General features: G+C 31.0%; 2 protein-coding genes across 11 annotated transcripts in view; one reads left to right on the top strand and one right to left on the bottom strand.

Moving 5' to 3' along the window:
* Positions 1 to 142: 142 nt before the first annotated feature.
* LOC127706874 (testis-expressed protein 52-like) lies at positions 143 to 11,919 on the top strand. The gene is made up of 3 exons (XM_052211598.1): positions 143 to 284; positions 7,108 to 7,682; positions 8,525 to 11,919. The coding sequence occupies exons 2-3, from the start codon at positions 7,133 to 7,135 to the stop codon at positions 8,821 to 8,823; spliced, it is 849 nt and encodes a 282-aa protein (XP_052067558.1). The 5' UTR covers positions 143 to 284; positions 7,108 to 7,132; the 3' UTR covers positions 8,824 to 11,919.
* Positions 11,920 to 16,427: 4,508 nt separating this feature from the next.
* Positions 16,428 to 23,532, bottom strand: part of LOC127706875 (syntaxin-7-like) — a 28,553-nt gene continuing 21,448 nt past the window's right edge. For 4 of the 10 annotated variants that reach the window (XM_052211601.1, XM_052211602.1, XM_052211599.1 and 1 more), the window contains 3 exons: positions 22,096 to 22,158; positions 21,676 to 21,695; positions 20,958 to 21,535 (listed from right to left, as the gene is read on the bottom strand). In XM_052211601.1, coding sequence (XP_052067561.1) covers positions 21,428 to 21,535; positions 21,676 to 21,695; positions 22,096 to 22,158 — 191 coding nt within the window. In that variant the 3' untranslated portion in view covers positions 20,958 to 21,427. Of the gene's footprint in view, positions 19,022 to 20,957; positions 21,536 to 21,605; positions 21,626 to 21,675; positions 21,696 to 21,745; positions 21,766 to 21,811; positions 21,832 to 22,075; positions 22,159 to 23,532 lie in introns of those variants that run through there. The other 6 variants (XM_052211606.1, XM_052211605.1, XM_052211608.1 and 3 more) reach the window with 6 other exon arrangements.

Genomic DNA, 23,532 nt, shown 5'->3' with positions numbered 1-23,532 from the left:
AAAATTTAACGATATCTTTTTTTGTTTTCTGTTTAATATCTCCTTTATTATATATTAAAAATAATAAACCTTCTATTTCTATTGTAAATTTAGCTTAAACATATAAAAAATAATTTTTAATTTGAAAATTAATGGAAATTATTATCGGGAGTATGTTTATCTACAAGAAGAGCACAAGCACCTGCGAGATTTGACGTGATTTAGAATTGTTATGACGACGTATATACAATTTTGATATGGTGGCTCACCAATAAAAAATGATGAAAAATTTATAAAAATAAAAGGTAAGTATTTTGCAAATAAAACTTACGCCAGAAGGTTGAATTTATTATATTTAATCATTCATAATAAACTAGAGTGTCTTGTTTGCAAATAATCGATCTGAATTTTTTCATGAAAATTAATTAAACATATAAAATATCATTTTAGATTATTAAACTAACATTTTGGGGGGTTTACCGAATGATAAATGATGGTTTGCTAAAATAGGGCTCTATTTAATCAGCTACAAAACCAAAATTATATATTTGAATGAATTTTGTCACTTTTCTACTTAATAATGGGAGATAACCCTGTAATTTAACTGTTAACAGAAATGAGCTCTTTTAGAAAAATGTTGGTTATAATATTAGAAACGCTTCTGAAACGTGACAGCAGCAACTGCCACCAAGCAATCAAAGAATGAAAACAGACAATCACCATTGCGCTGGAATATACAAATTTGTAGCTTCATGTATAGTTTTTAATTAAAAGCTATAAGATCTGCTTAGGCATCTGCATATTTAGAAAAAAGATTTCTTTGAACTGCAAGGTTAAAAAAATTTAGTCCTTAGCATTCTTAGGCTCTGGTTCTATGTAAACACAATTTATTTGATGCAAAAATAGGAGATAACTTCTTATTTGTATTTTAACTTGTAGACTCTTATTTTAACATTATAATGATTTGCTTAAAAGTTACATTGTTACAAAATATGATTAATTACCCAGGGAATCATATTTTGCAGACCCTTTCTGAAAAAGCATACAATAAAAAGTAAGTGTAGTGTCTTTGTTTGTCCAACAGAAGCTAGGCCAAATACATGTCTTTTAAATAAACATATGTATGTTTAAATTATGTTTTTTAAATCTGTTAGACTTCAAACATGACATCATGACAGGTGAATCCATGACAAATCGCCCCACTGGCAAATCGCCCCACACCTAATCGCCCCACTTTTTCACCAACTCGCCCCACTTTCTAAAAAATCGCCCCACTCTTGTTTACCAACTCACCCCACTTATGAAAAAGGGTAAAATCCCATTGAAAATAGGTTGGATAACTTGCCCAACTTATGAAAAGGGTTAAAATCCCGCTGAAATAAGGTATGCCAACTCGCCCCACTCATGAGAAATAGATAAACCACGATGAATTCAGTAATGCCAACTCGCCCCACTTATGAAAAAAGATGCAATTCCGTTGTATATCTATGTTCCTGCCCCACTTATAAATAAAATCAATACCTATAAAAACCTTAGATAAACATGAGTATGCATAACAATAACATTTTAAACAAACATACATTAAATCAATTATGACAAGGACTGGCATGATAACATAAAACAAAGTACTAGATAAAATGTCAGCACTAGAAACATGAACATGAATACTCATATATGGCATACAATAGATTGTCATTAGATAGTTCAGTAGCTGTCTGCTTCCACGACACGACAACACTGGCGTAAGAGTCTGGTTGTAGATATGCTGCCTTCAATACAGCACAAGGATACACAGTAGACATAGTAAATGCATGACAAAGGCTACTTTACTTTTTATAATTTTGAAACCAAGCCATAAATTTCTCAATTTTTTTGTTTTCAAACCATAAATAAAACTTACCAATCAATTTTTCAACAACAACAAAACCTGCTTTGACTAGAATGCATGAATGGACATTCTCTTTGATATTTACTTGAAAGTAACATTTGCCTTTCACTGATTGCTCGTTAGTGTTTAATTATTCTTAATTCAAAGACAAAAGTAACCAATCCGTTTAGTGCTATAAAAACAAATTGAAATCCTTCAATTGTTATGATAAAATATCGGATTATGATACAATTAACAGGTTTCTTTTCAATTGTTATGTAAATAACTAAGCTTACAAGAATAAAGTTATCCTCCAATAATACGAAAATTATATGATAATGAATCACGGGTAGTAACCTCGTCATATCGAAAAGCGTTTAGTACAGTGATTTTGTCATAGTTTGGTTAAGATGAACATGGTTGTGTTAAGTGTTTTTGATGACAAACAGTGTCAAAATATAAACATTCGAATAGTTTGTTAAAGGAACTAATGACAACAAATTCAAGCTGGTGAGTATCTTTGTTTATAGCTAATATGTTAGTACATCAAAATTTGTATCATATAGTTATTAATTTGACACAGAATAATGCTTGCGTATGTCAAAATTTAAAAGTTCTGATTCGTTTCTAATGCATAAAGAAAAGTGGTTTGCTTACTGTCTGCTACATCACATATTTTGTTATGATATAAAACTGCCGTCAATTTTCCAGAAAAACAGCCCCTAGTGCACACAATTTGAGATTACAGAATATTCGGTGTCATGGTTTGGTTCATTCGTGTCATGGTTTATTTCATGTTGAACATGGTTCAGTTATGTCATTCTATTCGTGAATGAAGGAAGAGTAACGATCAAAATAAACAGACATTATATATATTGAAATACTCTTTTTTAAATCGTTTTATTTGGAATACAAAAGGACATATATACGCACATTCAATGTAGTATTATATATATTAAGTACATGCAATCTGATTGCCAATGAGATAACTATCCACCCGAGACCAAAATGACGTAGATGTAAGCAACTATATGTCGTCGTACGGCCTTCAACAATGAACAAAATCCATACCTTTTAGCAAGCCATAAAAGGCTCCGACAAAATTATATGTAAAAAAAATTTAAATGAGAAAACCAATGTATTATTATAATACAATATTACAAAAATATAATCATTTTTATTCGTTCTTAATAATAATTGATAAAAGTTGACATTAAATCGGCTTCATTCTAATTCGGAATTGTGATTTTTCATATATCTAAATTCTGAACTTGTGTGTATTTTTTTTTTATTTCAATTTTACTAATAGTTTTTACAAATTTTACAAGTGATGCCGCTCACGATATCATCGACAGAGTCAATCATGGACATACGGAGAAAATAATCTATGTGAAACAGAAGCAGCTCTTTCTGTTTTTGTAATTATTATCTCAAAAGTTAGTTTAAAAGAGCAGCGACTATTTGAATTATAAAAGCAAAATAACAAAAATACGGGACTTTGAAGAAAATTCTAAACGGAAAGTCCCTAATCAAATGGCAAAACCAAAAATTGAAACACATCAAACGAATGGATAACAACTGACATATTCCTGACTTGGTACATACATTTTTTTCTGTAGAAAATGGTGGATTAAACCTGGTTTTATAGCCAGCTTAACCTCTCACATGTATGACAGTCGCATAAAATTCCATTATATTGACGACGATGTGTGAACAAAACAAACAGACATAATAGGCAAAAATGTCAAAAAATAAGGGTACAGCAGGCAACATTGTGTTATAATCTTAGTCACTATAAAAACAAAACAAATATTTCAACAAAGAAAAACAAAAAGGCATATAGACAAAGCACATAAGCAATAACGAAAGACAAGAATATAAAAATTTACCATAGCACAATAACACAATCACGGGATGTATAAGTACCGAGCCACGTCAAATGGATTGGGCCAAAAATAGACTAAACAGTTAAAGTAATAATTTACAAAGACACATAAAAGAGTACTATAACGCGGCATTAAGGTGACAAACAATGTCAGTACTTAGAATGTTTACTTAAAGACCATCGTTTATTATTTGTGAAGTTGAAAGGGAATATTTACCCACAAGGTCTTCCGATGAACTTTTTTTGGAAAAAGGACGAGACGTTCTTTGACATATATGTACCACTGGTTCATCAACTTTCTGCCCAGACACTGGTGACGGTTTACAAAGTCTAAGTAGTATCTGCAAGCTCTTGAATAACGAATGAGTTGGGAAATGTATATCCCATATGCAGGAGAAGTTGGTATATTGCTACTAAGGTTGGAGAAACTGATAATTTTAAAATTAAAATCGTTTCGGTTGTCATAGATTCTGGTACTAAGATGACCGCTCATGTCAAATTCGAGGTATAAGTCTAAATATGAGGCAGAGGAAGCCGTGTCTGTTGTTCCTTTAATTTCTAATTCTTGGGGATATATTAATGGAATTCAATCAGAAAAGTCTGGATTGTTAATGGAAAGAACAATATATATGAATGTGAAATTAAACAATCTGGCTTCTTTGATCTTCTTGTTATTTACAAATGTCTGAAGGAACTCCGACTAATAGGACGATAAGAAGAGGTCGCTGCCGCACAGTATAGAAATGCCTACAATTTGGTGACAAAGTCTACCTCCAAATTCAACAAATATGTTGTCAATAAGAAACTCCAGCATACTGGTCACTTGTTCCTCTGTGTAGCATGTTTTATTTTTTTATTCACTATTAACAAAATATGCCGTATGGTATCCAAAAGTAATAAATGTATAGCGTGCACTACCATTTTTATGTTGAAAAGCATTGTAGATTTAAATTATTTCTTTTAGACGATTTTTCAATGACACTTACGGAATGGTGGTACACAGGGTTGAAAAATTAAACATTTTGATAGAACTAATTTCAGAGAAATATCGAGATTTACATTTATTCAGAAGTTCTTTAAGAGTTTTTTTTAACTCCATATGGTTAATACCACTATGCGAGTAAACAGTTTCATGGTATTTCTGAAAACCCTCTTTCATTGAGGAAAGAATCTTTGTCAATCTAATGGACAATACCTTCGTCGAACATGCAGATGAGCTGGCAATGTACGGCCGTTTGTACGGAATTTTGTGAAGCTTAGGTATCCAATACAAACAAGGTAAGTCCTCCGATTTGCTGCTCAAAGTAATGTTCATTGAAGCTATTAAGGACTTATGAATCACCAAAATCTCATCCTTGTCAAATGATGTTTTTGTATGTGGGATTACATGAGTGCTCATTTATTCCTAATTCTTTTACAAGACACTCGTAGTAGTACGATTTGCATACACAGACAAGTCACGAACAGTTAGATTGCTTAATGTACGCTTTGCCAATTACAGCATCGAATTTTGGTTTTAAAGGCCCTTTTTCTTCTTAGTCAGTTGGTAAATTGTGTAACTTCGTTTAATTACAAGCGTTTTCAAACAAACTATCAATATTGAGCTGAAACACATACATATTAATTTGGATCTAAACCATGACAAACTTGATCAAAACCATGACGAATTTTTTGACACTTAACCGAACCATGTCATAACTTAACCAAACCATAGCAATTTCGATAGTTTGCTTATTCTGCGTTAGTTTCTTGAAAATTACAATTCCAATGTAGATCGTTTGACTAACAATGCAAATTAAAACATCTTATTTGCTTTTTATTTGCTCGTTTGAATAGAACTGAGGCAATCGTTCGGGGAAGTAACTTAACACAACCATGTTCATCTTAACCAAACTATGACAAAATCACTGTACTAAACGCTTCTCGATATGACGAGGTTACTACCCGTGATGAATAATGTATTTACAACTATATTTTGAGAAAGTGAAACATCATTTAATTTCAATAATAATAATCTAATAAATTTGCGTTTTTATGTATTCTGTGTAGATAAGTTTTCATTTAAGTGGGGCGAGTTGGCAGACCTGAAAATTATATATTCATCTAGATTTTACCTTTTTTTCATTAAGTGGGGCGAGTTGGCAGGAGAAAAATTAACGGGATTTAACCCTTTTCACAAGTGGGGCGAGTTGGTAAACCAGTTTAGGGCGATTTTTTTAAAAGTGGGGCGAGTTAGTGAAAAAGTGGGGCGATTTGGTGTGGGGCGATTTGCCAGTGGGGCGATTTGTCCTGCTTCCATGACAGGTCATTTTATGATTACATAACATTCTTCTCTGTCATGAATCATACACATCTAGACATTCATATTTATAAATCCCTGATAAGGCAGAATCTGATTTATATATATGATTGCAAGAAATTAGAAAAAAAACAACATCAATTATATATTATTTTATTTAGTTCAAAATATTTTATTGTATTGTATTGTATATTGTTTTGTAATTACGATGATTATTCTGCTCAGTAATGGGTGCCGTGATTGGCACAATAAAATATCTTGTATCTTGTATTAATTATGGAGGCAAGGTTTATTTACATGTACATGTACTTGTAAGCCTTGTGTTTTTTCCAGGATTCTATCTTAACTGTCATATATTATATTATAGAACAAAATTCATCTTTCATACAATCATAATTGTATATTTCAGACTGGTCTTTAACCTTCCCATTGTAAAATTGTATGTTATTATGCCCCCACATACTTACCATGGTCAGAAAGGAATTATGTTTTCAAATCTATGCATTTGTCCATTTGTTCATCTGTCCTGTATCAGGTTAAAGTTTATGGTCAGGACCCTCATGAGGGTGTCCAATTGAAAGTAATCACATAATCACAAATTTTTTGCCAATATAATCACATAATCATTAATTATTTTTTTAAACAAGATAATCAAATAATCAAAAATACAGTCCTAGATTATCAAATAATCATGAAATATTTGGTCTGGTAATCAATAATTACTATAAAAACGGCCAAGTAATCACATAATCAAAAACTCCATGAGGAGGCTCTATGGTTAAGGTTGTTTACCATGAAGTTGTGATCACATTAATTTGATTCATTTAGAACACATGATTATATGATGTGCACTTTCTGAATTATATTCCAAATTAAGATTTTAATCCCATTTTTTATGGTTCACTGATCATGAACATGGAAATATAGTTGGAGTCAAAACAGATTATTGTTCAACTGCTAAATTAACAAACTATTTATTCCATTTGATAAAACTTAACCATTGGCTAGTTAAATATATATAGGCTTAGTGTCATTAGTATTGTACAATTCATATATTAATTCTTCTTTTCGTTACAGAAAATTGGTCCTCTGACAAGCTGTAATGTCAGCTGGTGTCATCATGCCTACCATCGAGGAGAGAGAAACTTTAATGAGAGAAAAAAATCCTAAATACACTGGATTTACACCGAGACCGACTGAAAAACTTGCTTCTAGGAGAAAACCTAAATCTATGCTTGACATTGAATGTAGTCACTATCTTAGGACTGACAATGAACAATTTGTACATGGTCATCCTCATATGGGATATAAACTGTGGTTGGAAGCAGGAAAGCATGCACCCCCATTTCCATTAAATTCAGACTCAAATTTCAACAGTAATGTGTGGAGAAATTTTAGGAAGGAATATGGGTTCCACAATACTGCTGAAGGAAGAAAAATTGGGGATATAATAGCGACAATGTACCCTTTAAACATTCCTGCTCCATCTAGGGTCGGTGCTCATACATTTGATAAATATTTACGAGAGTCAAAAGTATTCAGAAATGAAAAGTTTGAGGCACTGGCAATTAATAGGACAAGAGCAGATGTTAAAGATTTTAAACGTTTACGAGTAAAAAGTGATGCTCGAAATCCACCATTAGATGAGTTAGGTAAGATCAAGTGTGGACACATATAAATGTTTATCTGTATAAATAGTGTAAAGAATGAATATACATTGTAATTATGAACCTATTGCCTTACAATCACTCAGGTAACATAAATGGTGACTTTTGTCAGTGTAAAATTTTACCAATGCTATCACATAACAATGACTTGTGCTCAAAATAACATATATACATTATATATTTGAAATTCTAAATGATTTAGAAGAAAGATGACGAGCAATAACCTCAAATATTTCCAATAAAAACACGAAAGTCTACGAAGGAACATCTACTGTGGATTCATTATTATGTTGGATTTCGTGGGAACATGTGAACCACAAATCTAAAAGTTCAATGAAGAACAAATTTTCTATAGGCTTGTATGCAAACTTTTGTAAAACAACAAAACCAAAAATTCACAAAAATATATTTTTTCTTAATCAATGAAAATTGGTAGTTTGGTACCCACAAAAATAAATGAATTCACAGTATGTAATGGTACTTTTTATCTAGCATATTTATATTATTTTATCAAGTGAAAAATACATGTACAATGTACATGTATCAAGTGATATCATGCAAGGTATTAACCAGCTTATCTACCTCATAAACCAGTTGACCGTCATGAATCCATTTGTTAACTAGCCTATTTAGTTCTAGAAAAGGAGACTGAATTCACTGTAAATTTCAACTAGTTTTAACACAAAAAATTGATAAAAATAGAAATTAATAAAAAATTTAAAATAATAAAACAACTAGTTGTTTGCCTTTGTTGAAGACAAGTTTTACCTACATAAAGGAGAAGATCTCAACTGTTTATCAATATCAATTTTTGGTTTCTATTTTAGGCAATATATTACCACCAGAAAATTTCAAGAAGTATGAACACAGATTTGTACCACCACCACCGGCACCACCAACGCCTCCACCAGCCAACCAGAAAATAGATTCATTAGGTCAGAAATATGTTCCTCGGTCTGAACCATTACTATGGAAACTGTCTTACAAACTTAATCATCCAAGTTACGATAAAGTGAATGAAGGAATAAAGAAACGACGTGCATTGGAAGAAATGGCGAGACAAAATCACCCTGAAGGATCACCTTTACCACAAACTTTTCCATCTCCAATTCCTCAAAACTTATAGCTAATGCATAAGACATGTAGCCGTCTTACGGTTTGAAATTGCTTCAGTTCTTAACCATGTGAACCAACAGTAAAATTTCCTTGTCAGATGTCCGTAGTCAGTTGTGTGAATAAAGATATACATGTATGTTACAGGAAGGTCTCAAACATCTCGCAAATTTTATGATGGGTTCACAGACAACTTGTGATATAAGAACACTCGAATTTGATCAAATCAAGTTTTGTTTTGGTTGAAAGCCCTTGCATTATGATTTCTTAAAAGTCTAAAATGTTCAGACAAGATGATGCAGTTATAAATCACTCTTGGTGGTGTTGAGCAGTAAAACAGTGATTTCTTTGTTTTCAATCAGTTTTTTTCAGCCTTCAGTATTATTGTTTGATAAATACATAAAGAGAAATCTACAGAGTGAATTCAAAGCAATTGCATTGAAATATTTGCCAGTATAAGTTCAAAATTCACCAGCATCAGTGAAATATCACTAGTGTGGGTGAAAATCACAAGTGAGTGTGTGATTTTAATTTCACAATGATGACCAGTTGTATCTGTTATGATCTTTACTGAAATAGTTCCAAGGTATTTGTTTCAACAAGGTCGATCAGGAAACATAAATTCTACTTAGTTAAAAAAATGACGGCAAAATGTTCTTAATTTATTTGATAGAAAAAATATTATAAATTACTTGCTGATATGCATTGCATAATAAATGGTCTCTTAAATCTGAATTCAATGTTGTTTCATTGGAGTCAAGGGACATAACTATGGTGTTTTCTTTTCAAAATTGAATTATTGGTGTTATGGATAGTGTGTGTGATGTACAATGCATTATTTTGTTCCAATAATTTCATTTTATCAACCTTTTTGTTATGCAATATGTTTTCACATTTTGTGATTAATGTTTTGAAAATTTACAGTAGTATTTTGAGATGTTTCACGATGTGTAAAGTGTTTTATTCTTAGGAAGCTGAATGCTTTTTATATTTAAAAAATATGGAAAAACATTTCAAAGTTATGATTATACAATGTAGTATTATTTTGTTAGATTTTTATATCGTGTAGCAGTTCAGAAATATGGTCAGTTTTGTTTTAAAACACACAATCAATAATATTACAATTTTTAAGATCTTTTTCTATCGTTTAACCAAATAACCATTAATATGTATTATCTTATTGTACTTTCTAAATTTTTTATCTCAAGAGATAAATTATAAATGTCTTTTTAAGACAGATTTAAACTGCTGAAGATATTCTAAATTTTTATAGTCCCAAGTTTTACACCTGTTAAAGACTGGATTGAGATAAATTTTCTAAATAGATGAACATTTGTCCTAATTTCAATAACTTTACTATCAAACACTGTTGTTGCCAAAAATGAATCAGTATTAAGTCTTTTAAATGATTATTCTATATATATAGGTTATTAAAAGTTGCCACTTGAACATTATTACATTGTTCTCCTCATTATATTTTCAAATAGTAACATGGGATTTGAAATCACATTATTTCAATAAAATTATAGCTTCAAATTTTAAATACATTCTATTATAAAATCGATTCAGATAGCAATCTGATAGACAAAATTGCACCATGGTAGAAAAAAATAGCACCATGGTAAAAAAAAGTAGCACCATGGTACTACATGATATAGGGAGAACACTGATTATAAAATCAGCACCCCATAATATTTTAAAGGGGGAAAAATCAGATACATAGCATAAAGTATTGCATGTCATCAATACATTTTATTTTCCCCCAGTAATTACTGCAATAGTTGTTGTTTTTGTTGTTGTTTGCTTAAAAATGATTGAATTGTTCTTTCAGATGTTTTTTGTTATGATTGTATTTTTCACAAGATTGTTAAAGAGTGTGTTAAACTATATATATTTTTGTATGTTTTTAATTTCCTCATTTTTGAATAAAATTTATAGTGCTTTTAGAAAGTATACTGCTGATATGAATAAACTGTGATAAATCACTATTTGATTGTATCATAAATTTGAAATAGAAAAATTTTATTAGATGGTTGAAAATTTGTCAACTTTTTTAGATTGCTTTTTTTCCTGTGAAACATACAGTTTAAGCAAGGATTTGTATAGTATACAAATCCTTGGTTTAAGTTATAAACAAAATGCTGCATTATAAAAAAAAACCATGTACACTTCAAAAAGAATAAGGATAAAAATAACAACCATACAAATTTATTAAATTGGTTTTCATCAATTATTTGAAATCTCATATTCCAAAATTAAACAATAAAGTAGATGAGTTATCTCCCATTTTTAGAAGTTCTGTATTAGGATTGGACAATATTTTGTTTTTCATATTTATAATTTGGTAAACTGAGAATATAACTCTCAATGTTTTAGAAATTTTGATTTAAAAGAGCGATTGTTTATAAATTAAAATAATGTTTCAATTGGTGTCATTTCAAATCATTGGAACTGAAAAATTTATTTTCAATTGTATTGAATTTCAGACAAAAACCATTTTTACACTGGTATTTATATTTTGTTCAACAATATATCACCTGCTGCTTTATGAAGAGAAACACTATATGTATAAACTGTATGTAAGAGTAATATTGTATAGATCATTAATATGTGTGTATTGCTCAGTAAACGGAGGTTATTAACTAGTCTATTAACTATGTGATTGTTTTCATCATTGGTAATCTTATGTTATACATGAAGGTACACACTAATCATACTGGCTTTAAATGTAAACAACCTAGCATTAGTAAAATGGAAGTTACTTATAATAGTTAAAATGGAGACAATCTGTCATAGATATAAACAAATAGAGTACTCATTTCAATCATTGTTAAACAGTTAGTCTTCAGTAGATGTGACAAATCAGCAGGCATGAAGGGCCACACACTGCTGACTGACTGGCCTTATGTTATATATATTTACAAGCCAATAACTGACATTTAGGTTAACATGGACCATTGATTAGATTGTATCCTTTACATGAATATAGATTCCAGTCCTTTTTTTTTTTTGCTGTTATTGTTTTTGACATATTTATATTTTTACCTCATATTTTAACATTCCTATTCATATACATTGTACTGCTGAATAAACTATTTTCTGTATTTTATCATTTTATATTGAATTTTAATGCCTGAATATTTATTGACATACTGAAGTCCTCTTTCATGTCAGGAACCTAGTCTTGGATTAAACTGTTCATTGTTTTTTTGTCATTTATGTAATTTGGTACAGATCCCAGATCTTTGACAGTCTGTGATATTTTTCACAATTTTTCTAGACTAGGAGTAATTTCTAGCTTGTGATATACCGGTACTGTATAGAACCTTGTGTATTGTTGGAGATGATAGATGTTTTTTTTGTATCGTTTGTATGCTGTCTCATTGGCATATACTCATCTTGTTGTATGTGAAAAAGAGGCAAAAGATATCAAAGGGATATATAAACTCGTAAGTCAAAAATAAACTGACAACAAAGACGAAAAGACAAACAACAGTACACAAAACAAATGAAATACATAGATGAAGTGACATTGATAAATAGGAAGGAAGTGATATGATGGAAAGTTCATAACACATCATCTCCACATGAATTTGACATAACTCTTAGAAACAAATCATTAATTTTATTGCTGTTCTTTTTCTCCAAGTCTCAACCAGGCTATCAACATGGAGCAAATGCTCATATTATGGCCCCTAGCACAAGTTTGAGTGTATTTCTTGGCCAGATATCAATATCGCTATATATATGCATTAAAGAATACAGATTCAGGGTAACATCAACAAATAACAGTATAACAGGCAAAGAAATTTAACACATACTGTCACAATTGGCCTAACAATCTCACTAATGTCTACAGAAACAATGCAAACATTCAGACAGCTATATCCAGATGTTTGTTAGATATTATGGGTATATCAATAGGAAGTTATTTCCAGATTCATTGCCAAAGCCTTAATTTGTTTGAATGGCAACAAGAAAAGGTTCTCTACAGTTTAGATTGGTTAATACTACTACACTACATGTATATGCAAATATTCTTAACCTTATAATCAAGTTTGGTATGGGATAGAAAGAAGAAAAAACATATTTTACTTCATGACAAAAACCCCTACACTTATCAAACCAACAGCAAAGTAACACAGCTTTTCTGTTCTTAACTAGTGAGGACTTCATTATGAAGCAAAAGTTGATACCTCTTTGAATTCAAACATCCCCTGACCTTAGTTTTAGGCTTTTAGCAGAATTCTTTGCTAGATGTCAATAACTCTACAATTATGCACGAAAGAGCAAATGTAGTACACACTGTAATAATTTTCTCAAGAATCTCACTGGAAAATACATTTAGTATGAAACAATTCATTTGAGATTCTGATAACTCCCTAATTTATAACAAAACAATTTACGAAAAAGAAAAATTATGCGCATGAAGATATACCTGTATGTTAGATAACATGGCAGTGAATAATTCATAAACAGGACACATTATACAGAGTTCAAATTTGCACATACAGGTGGACAGAATAAGAAAAAGTGAAGTTGTACACATATTAAAATGGATGGATGGATTAGTGTTTAAAACATCCAGTGGCAAACATTGGATGTTGGATATGTAATGATTGATACTTTAGTCTTAGATACATGATTTTTTTCACAAAATTGTTATTGGCTTTGAACTAGCTGTCAGTAACTGCGCGTACTCTCAGATCTGTTCTTAGTGTCTTTTTGTTTTTGTCCACGTCCACTCTGTGTTTTTGTTAGATGTATTTCTATTTGTATCCATCTTATGAATTAAGCCTTTTTCGACTGATTTTTATAGTTTGTTCTTATGTTGTACTGTTACACCACTGTCTAAGGTTAGGGGGAGGTTTGAGCACTCACAAACATGTTTAACCCCGCCAAATTCTTTATGTGCCTGTCCCAAGTCAGGAGCCTGTAGTTCAGTGGTGGTTGTTGGTTCATGTCTGTCATATTTGTTTTTTTCGTAAATTGTTTTGTTATAAATTAGGCCATTAGTTTTCTCAATTGAATTGTGTAGGGGCCTTTTATAGCCGACCATACGGTATGGGTTTTTCTCATTGTTGAAGGCCGTACTGTTGCCTGAAATTGCTTACATCCACTTCATTTGAATTTTGGTGGACAGTTGTCTCATTGGCAATCATACCACATCTCCTTATTTTTATATAACATGAATATCAGGACTAGAACATGTTATTGTGAGATGATTATGAACCCTGCTTTGTAATAGACTGACAACCTGAGGTAGTTTTTTTAATATGTTATTTGACTTAATCACTGTATGCAGGAAATGTTACACTAAAAAAACACATTTATTCTGACTATGAGCCAACAAGTCTCTGCACTTACTCCTAAATGCTGCATTCTTAGCAGAAAAGCATCAAACACCAATTTTCAAGTCTTTGGTTTGACCAGGCCAGATATTTTAACCAGGAACTATACCACTTGAGACAAGCACAAGACATAGAGAAATAAATACATCATAACTATAAATATATCGGGTCATACACTGCAAGCATGGGACAACTTTCTATAATAGTCTTCATAATGATCCTTCCCCTTTTGTACTAACTTTTTTCTAAATTTTCAAGCTACTTCAATTCAGCACATTCTTTCTATAATAGTCTTCACAATGATTCTCCCCTTTTGTACTAGCTTTTTTCAAAATTTTCAAGCTATTTCAACTCAGCACATTGCTCCCTGCATTGAATATAATTCATGGTTAAAAAAAATTGCAAATAAATCATAGCTAGAACAAATATATCCAAAGTATAACATAACAACTTGGAGAAGTAGGATGCCTATATGTTCCCTGTAGTCAATTCTGTCGGTCTTAATATTGAAAGTAAGCAACTGCATTTATGCATGAAATATAGGTTAAAGTGACCTAAATTTCAAATGATTTTTGTCGCAGTATGTGAGACATAGGTATGACTATCCAGCGGCAGAGTAAACTATTTGTATAAAGCTTTATATTTCAGAACGTAGAAGACCTGGATGCTTCATGTATGGTATGCAGATACCTTATGTTACAAAAAGTCTGTCTGTCATATGTCATATGTCCTTGACCTCATTTTCATGGTTCAACTACTGCTTGAAAAAAAAAATTGAGTTTTTTTGTCATGTGAATTTCTCACTTATGAGTAATAGGATAACCATATTTGGTATCTGGGTTCCTTGCAACGTCTACATGTCGGTCAGACAGGGTTCACTTGACCTCATCCTCATTTCATGGATCAGTGATCAAGGTTAAAGTTACGTTATTAGGTTCGTTTCTCAAATACTATAAGCAGCAGGTCAACTATATGTGGTGTATGGAATGACTGTAATGGGTACATGTCAGTCTGGTAGGTTTCATCTGTTGTTGACCTCATTTTCATGGTTCATTGGTCTATGTTAAGTTTTTATGTTTTGGACTGTTTTTCAAGTACTATAGGCAATAGGTCAACTATATTGGGCATATGGAATGATTGTAAGGTGTACATGTCTGTCAGGCAGGTATCATCTGACCTTGACCTCATTTTCATGGTTCATTGGTCAGTGTTAAGTTTTTGTGGTTTGGTCTGTTTTTCAAATACTATAAGTAAAAGGTCAACTATATTTGGTGTATGGAATGATTGTAAGGTGTATATGTCTGTCTGGCAGGTCTCAACTGACCTTGATCTCATTTTCATGATTCATAGGTCAATGTTAAGTTTTTTTTTGTTTTGGTCTGTTTTTCAATTATCATAAGCAATAGGTCGAATATATTTTGTGTATAAAAAAAATTGTAAGGTGTATATGTCTGTCTGAGTTTCTGTGATGCTGTTAGTTAAACATTTTATCTTTAAGACTTTCAACATAAAATCAATGGTCAGTATTCAGTAAAGCAGGCGAGACATGTCAGCATGTGCACTCTTGTTATTACTATCAGGAATAATTATACAGACAATATGTCTATATTCTTTGACTTTCAGTTGCATAGATTTTAAGTTAAATGCATAGGAAAATTGACTTGATTCATTCCTGTATGAAATATAGATCAATGCATTATAGTTTTGGATTGATATTCTTATCTCGGTCAATGACAAAAATTGTTGCTAACAGTAGACGAAAAAGACCATTTGACGCCTGACGGTAAAGGGCATTCCTACCCTCAGGTATTCTCTCACCATTTTTTTATAACTTTATTGGAGCAAGAAATTTTGTTATTTGATGAAAATAAACCAGTTAGACCATTGCCTGTATCAGGCAAGACAAAAACAAATGACTATACCAGATCATAAAACAATATTTTTATTAACAATAAAACCTTTGGCTTGTTCCATTAAATTCAGTATACTATTCAAAGAAAGCATATAGGGTATAGCAAAACTACTATATTACAAAGTGAAGGTTTCCCAAACTACTAGCCAGGAACAGCTCTTACAAAATATTTCACAACAACTGATCAATTAATTACACTTATATAAAATCATAGACGTAAATACATATATATATATAAATAAATAAACATAAAATCACAAATAATAAAATATAATCAAATGATTTGTTTTCAGTAAATATACAACATTATGCAAAAATATGATAATCTTAATAATTTTAGGTTCTTAGAACATAAGGACATAAGGACTGTACACACAATTTTATAGGCTGAGGTTGATCAAGATAGAATAGTGTAGATTAACTTATTAATAAACTAACACATAAATAAACAAATATTGTAAATTTAATATGTCATGCATGCATTTATCATTGAAAATCATAAACAACCAAAACTATTAATAGATTAGTTATATGTAAATTAATTCCTGTACATGTTCTACTAGAGGCAAATTTCATTTATTGAGACATTCCTCATGTCATAATTTTGCATTTGTTTTTGAATTTACAGTTTTCCAAGAAATCATTTGATAACAAGTATTTTATTGCACTTTTTTTTTATTTTTTCATTCATCTCTTTAACCAAATAACCCAAGGGAGACAATTCTAATTCTCTCCCTTATTTTTTCAGTACATGGTAGGCTATTTATTAATTTTTGAAATGTTATTTCAAAACATATAATTATCATTGCACTAAAATCTAATGAACAAGGTTACATTAATCTGCTATTATCAGTATTTTTTTTTTCTCCAAAAAAATTTCATTTAATTCAAATTTTACAATTTGCTGTCGTATATGTTTTTTTTTATAAATCTAACAACTATTTCTTCCAAATAAAACTGTTGTGATTTGCATACAAATATTTACTTCTACTAGGTAAAATAAGTTTTAAACATATAAACAATTTAAAAATAATCAAAATATTTTACAATAAGAATCAAACATATAATAAACAAATGTTTCATTTAACAAGCGAAAGGAGTAGATGTGATAAATGTAATTATTTGACCCCACCTGAATTGCAAAAATGTTTAATCTCTTCAGTTCTTTCATAAAATACTTTAACAAGAAGTTGTACATGATTTCTTGCTAAATACACCGGTACTGTCACTCGTTTATTAGACATTGACAAAAAATTCCATTCTCAGTTGGTATAATTAAATTTCAAAGTATGGTCCAAACAGTAAGTGACTGGTAATACAGTTTTAAACCAAATAACAATTAATTTCAATGCAGAAGTTGAGTAATATGTAATGAAAGTTGAGGACAGACAATAAGACAGATTGCATGATACCAACTGGTCCTTGAATATGATATTATAGTTAAGTTTTTTAGTGCAGATAATCCTTTTCAATGTCACTTTAATATTGCAAAATATGAATAATTTTAAATATTTGACCATAAATTACAATTTTTGATAAGTTATTGATAAATTTGATATAAGCAACCATATTTTATAGCTTTCGACAGTATGAGTTTTGCCAATTGTTGAAGGAAGTATGTTGTCTCTGGTGGATATTTGTCTTATTGCCAATCAAACCATATCTCTAATTTTTAAATCAAATATATTTCATGCATATAATCATCTTTGTACAAGACATTATTTCAGTTTTTTTTATCTGAATATTGATAAAATCTCAAAATCAATTCTGTTGTTTGCTGTTTTTTCTAAAATACAAGACATCTAAAGGGTTAAAACAAATATGTACTACAGAACTTTATATATTATTACCGTAATGTCCAGTGAAACATCTAAAGAATATTAGCTGAAAAAGAGGGGCGAAAGATACCAAAGGGATATTCAAACTCATAAGTCGTAAATTAACTGACAAACACCATGGCTAAAAAAAGAAAAAGACCAAAAGACAAACAATAGTATACAAAACACAACATAGAAAACTAAAGACTGAGCAACAGGAACTACACCAAAAACTGGGGGGGATCTCAGGTGCTCCTGAAGGGTGAAAATATTGAAATACACTTTTACGGATTTCTTTATTCATGGGAAAGAAAAAGTAACCTTATCATACATTCCCTTCCTTTGTCTAAAGATACCCAGGACAAAATTCCATATAAAAACAATGCTGTATGTTACAAGTATCTATAAATTTATTAAAAAATATCTAAGTATAAATAGTCTGTATGGTGTTTACCTTCCAGTTTGGTAAGAAACTGACTCCTTATTTTTTAATTCCATTATTTTTTTCAATTTCCTTTAAATTTGAACTGTAATGAGCATGGTGAATCAATTGAAATTTGTACTTACTGTACTGCTCCCTGCTATTTTTGGTGTTCAACCAATAAAATGGAATACAACCCTTTTAGTTTTATAAAACAGATTGTCAAGCAATTTCCTACAGCATCATTATATCTTAACATTAATACAGATATCATTTAAACCTATATGATTCTTTAAGTTTACAATGATTGACATATAGAAGCAGAAAACACATGTAGCTTATATAGTAGAAAACACATTTAGCTTATATAGTAGAAAACACATGTAGCTTATGAAGAAGAAAACACATGTAGCTAATGGAGTAGAAACCATATGAAGCATATGGAGTGGAAAACACATGTTGCTTATGGAGTAGAAAACTCATGTAGCGTATGGAGTAGAAAAGACATGTAGCTTATGTATGATATCATCATTACAGATTAAATCATATGAATTGTTAGATGTACACTTTTTTGTTTAGGAATGACATTTATATTCAAGGAATGAAAAATATAAATATTATCTGGTTGCTAAGATGATTATTAATGTTATAATGGCTGCTACTATAAATAATATAATTAGTAAACAACACATCTTCTTCCTTGATTTCCTCTGAAAATAGAAAGAAAAAAATATTACTGTGTAGGTAACATTAAAATTCACAAAATTAGAATCAAATTTGCATTCACCTGAGGTTTTGCTGTACCAAAATAAATGCACTTCCATTGACTTACCAAAAAGATTGATTGATTGAAGAATGTTTAACACCATTTCAGTTTACATTGACTTTATCATAATGAAAAAAGAAAATAGTGTAATTGAGCTACTTTTCTGTGTTATAATTATTTTTGTCTCATGTTGAAACTATTTTAAAGGTGTGGCTGCCATTTCATTATGCATTTGCTTTTTGTGTACCGGTATATAAAACAAATACAAAGCAGGAACTTTTACCTTCTTATCAACAAAATTATGGACCACAGTCAAAAAACAAAACATAACACAATCACTTGATGTGGAACAAAAATTTTACTCTAAAAATTAACCTACACATTGTTCATGTGGTAACTTCAAAAGAATAAAAACTAATCCAGTGTTGCCAAATAAAAATATCCAAATCAACATCTCTCACTTCTGGTTTAATCTATTTGTTAAGGTCTTTCAACATTTTATTTGCCACACCTATTTTTAAGCCTTAAGATGTAGATAGATGGGTATTTGAAGTCAAGCAGATAATTCTTGATATTCCCTGTTATACACTTGTATGATGTATCGCCCATAACTTGATCTGTAACCTGTAGGTTTCCTGTGCTACACTTTTACCCATACTTGCCAACCTCTGACAATGAAAAATCATGTCATGACATGACATGACATGTCAAAAAGCGTGTGAAAACGTGTGATATAGATGCGGACTTTTTAAAATGAACATTATACAAATTTGTTAATATAAAAAAAAACAATATTCTACTGTAAACTTTTATTGCATTCAACAGTGGCCTATTTTTGCTGCTTTCAAAACAACACTACTAGGCAAATATTCAAAATAACTTCCAGTTTGGTTACATTTACATGATAACAAGGCACACAATATATCATTGAGTTCTGATCTGAATTCAGTGTACATTTCTTTATAATTGAAAATGCTCTCTCACAGTCAGAATTGTTATTTGGCAAACTAAAATAGCTTTAACGTTTAAATAACAAGCTCTGAAAGAATTTCATGAAGTTTTTTTTTTTTTGCCATTAAAAATGTCATCAACGTCTGCCATTGATCCCCACAAATTATATATGTTGCTATTGTCTGGTCAAAACTGGGTTGTTCATCAATAGACAGCTGGTACTCTGAGAACTGATCCAACAGTTCTGTGATATTCCCTTCCCAAATGGCCTGTGGAAATCTGTTGGCTAGATTTGAAACTGAAAAAGAAAAATATTTTATAATTTGAATACCATTGAATGCTTTATCAAATTACTTCCTCTCACACATGTTGTTATGATTGCAAATGATTAATAATGTGGATGATCCTATATAAATATGAGAGTAACATAGGGTACACAGTGCATTGTTCGGCCCTCGATCACTTTCTTTTGATTCATTTTAACATGGACTCCAAACTTTTTTGGTACGTAAACACGTATCATTTTCGCTTAGCACTTGGCTCTTTAGACGACAGTATAGGTCCAGAAATTGACCTCTTTCTGCTGGATTTCCCCAAAGTGAATCGAATTTGAGAGAAAGAAGTCACAAAATCTTAAAACCTACTTACAAACTTACCTGAAGTGAAGGGCTTTTGTTGTTCGTCCATATCGTAAATAAACAATGGCGACTCAACAAATACTTCGAAATTCTCGGTATTTATCGTCTATAAATGAAAACACCTGTGAATCGCGATCTCACTAACGACTAAAAAATCATAACAACGAAAAAGCGTGTAATGGCGTGTAAAGTGACGAAAAGCGTGTACACGCCATGTGACAAAATTCTCGCGTGTAAACCGTCGAAAAAGCGTGTATTACACGCGAATATCATGTGAGTTGGCAACTATGCTTTTACCCAGTGTATAAGTAATCTGCATTAACCAATTAAACCTGATATTCAGCAAATATCTTTAAGATTTTATTTTTCTTATTTGCATGAATTATCTGCCCTTTACCTAATTATGTTTTCTTTTTGGTGTAATACCAACAAAATATGGTTTGTCAAACCCTGTTTCATATTAAACAAGGACAAAAAAATAATTTCCTTGAATTTGACAGTCGTACCAATTAACCCTGCATTTTATTGCAGAAATTTTTTTTCTGAGTCAAAAATATATATCTTGGGAGTTTTTTAAAAGGCATTATTCTTTTTATATTTGGTGTTCTTATAAAATATTTTTGAAACATACAGTGACCTAGTTATTAGTGTTTGTAAACATGAAAGAGAAAGTTGAGAAATTGTCTTGTTTACTTTATTATATGCAATGAAACATTGCATGAAATTTTGACTGTAGTACATGACTGATAAGAGAATAAAATTTACTTGAAATTAAAAATTATGAGTGATTTCTCCTTACCTGATAGTCTGCATCTTTCCCTAACTGAGAGGTTCCTTCTTTTACACTGATATGATTGATCTCCCCTTACCTGATAGTCTGCATCTTTCCCTAACTGAGAGGTTCCTTCTTTTACACTGATATGATTGATCTCCCCTTACCTGATAGTCTGCAGCTTTCCCTAACTGAGAGGTTCCTTGTTTTATACTGATGTGAGCGATCTCCCCTTACCTGATAGTCTGCAGCTTTCCCTAACTGAGATGTTCCTTGTTTTACACTGATGTGAGTGATCTCCCCTTACCTGATAGTCTGCAGCTTTCCCTGAGAGGATCCTTGTTTTACACTGATGTGAGTGATCTCCCCTTACCTGATAGTCTGCAGCTTTCCCTAACTGAGAATATCCTTGTTTTACACTGATGTGAGTGATCTCCCTTTACCTGATAGTCTGCAACTTTCCCTAACTGAGATGTTCCTTGTTTTACACTGATGTGAGTAATCTCCCCTTACCTGATAGTCTGCAGCTTTCCTTGTTTTACACTGATGTGAGTGATCTCCCCTTACCTGATAGTCTGCAGCTTTACCTAACTGAGAGGTTCCTTGTTTTATACTGATGTGAGTGATCTCCCCTTACCTGATAGTCTGCAGCTTTACCTAACTGAGATGTTCCTTGTTCTACATGAGTATAAGCTCTTTCAACATTTGCCTCTATTGAATCTGTAATAGAGATAAATGTTAATTTAATACCCTCTCCCTCCACGCATTTTTTTCAATAGTGTACCTGTGTCAATTTTTATAAATGTCCAGCAAACATTTCAAATTAACCTTGTACATAATCTTGGAATGCAATACCTGTTAAATTTAAATTTATTGACCAGATGCTAAACCTTTAATTCATCAGAACTGACAGAATACTTTTGAACCTTAAATTATGTATGTAAAAGCCTTTTAATGCAATGACGGAAGAGAATATTTCCTTCTTATTTCTGTTGTAAAAAAATTAAAACATATGTAGAATGTATTTATAATCTATAGTCCCTCTAAATTGAAGTTTTTCAAATCTGTACTTAACAATGATGAACATATCTCAATTTTTAATTTGATAAGTTGGAAAATCTTAATTATTTTAAATTATAAGAGACCTTATGGAGACCCCTACACATACTTGCATAGCATAAAAACAACATGACATCTTTCCCCACAAAAGATGTACTAACAATAGAACTGCAGGCAAACAAATAGTATAATGGAATTCAAAAGAACTTTTGCTTTTCAAAACAAATAAATATATGACAATACCTGAGCAAATTGTAAATCTATTGGATAAATTTTTGTTGTCTTTCATAAACATTCTGCAATGAGTTTGCTTGATAAAATTATTGAACAATAAAATGCTCCGCTGGGGCGCAGCTTGATACGACCGCAGAGGTCGAACCCTGAACAGTTGGGGCAAGTATGGACACAACATTCAAGCTTGATACAGCACTGAATTTGGATTGTAATTAAATATTTGACACAGCATAGGTTTCTGACACAGAATGAAAGTGGTCTAAGAACTTAAAAATTTTCAATTTACCTATTCATACATGTGATGGACTGTGAAACTCAGATCAGGAGATTGGGAAATTTTGGTCAGGAGATTAGGACTCAGATCAGGAGGTTTTTAATCGACATTAATTTTGTTGTAAATGTAACCGTGTGCTGTAAAAATGGTCTTTTAAAGTGTGTTTTCTTCAACTTTCCATCCAATTTATTATGTTTATAGTACCCTTGTACTTATAAAGTTTCTCCATCTTTATATTCTACATGTTCAATCTAACATTGTATTTTTCCAGTATGTTCTTTAAATTTTTTACTTCATATTCTATAAAACAATCATTGCAACCAGAACATTTGTTTAGCTATCTGCAAATAGTTTTTAATTTTTTTTTTTCTCTTGCAAATAGTTTTTATTTGCAAACTCAGAAAATCATTTTATCTGTAAAATTAGGGTCATAGTTATTATATAAATTTCAATTTAAGCCTTGAAAGGAAGTCTAGAATCCTCAAATAATTTTCAAATTATTATTTTTTTATTTGTCCTAAGACATT

This window comes from Mytilus californianus, unplaced genomic scaffold, assembly GCF_021869535.1.
Source record: "Mytilus californianus isolate M0D057914Y unplaced genomic scaffold, xbMytCali1.0.p SCAF_6, whole genome shotgun sequence".
In the NCBI taxonomy this organism is placed as follows: Eukaryota; Metazoa; Mollusca; class Bivalvia; order Mytilida; family Mytilidae; genus Mytilus; species Mytilus californianus.
Note: the sequence above shows the minus strand (reverse complement) of the source record. Positions and strands in the feature narration are given on the sequence as shown.

Bases quoted from the DNA above. Each gene is read 5' to 3' on its own strand.
- LOC127706874 (XM_052211598.1), top strand. From the start codon at position 7,133: ATGTCAGCTGGTGTCATCATGCCTACCATCGAGGAGAGAGAAACTTTA. The intron at 7,683-8,524 runs GTAAGATCAAGT...TTTCTATTTTAG, and splicing joins TCCACCATTAGATGAGTTAG to GCAATATATTACCACCAGAA.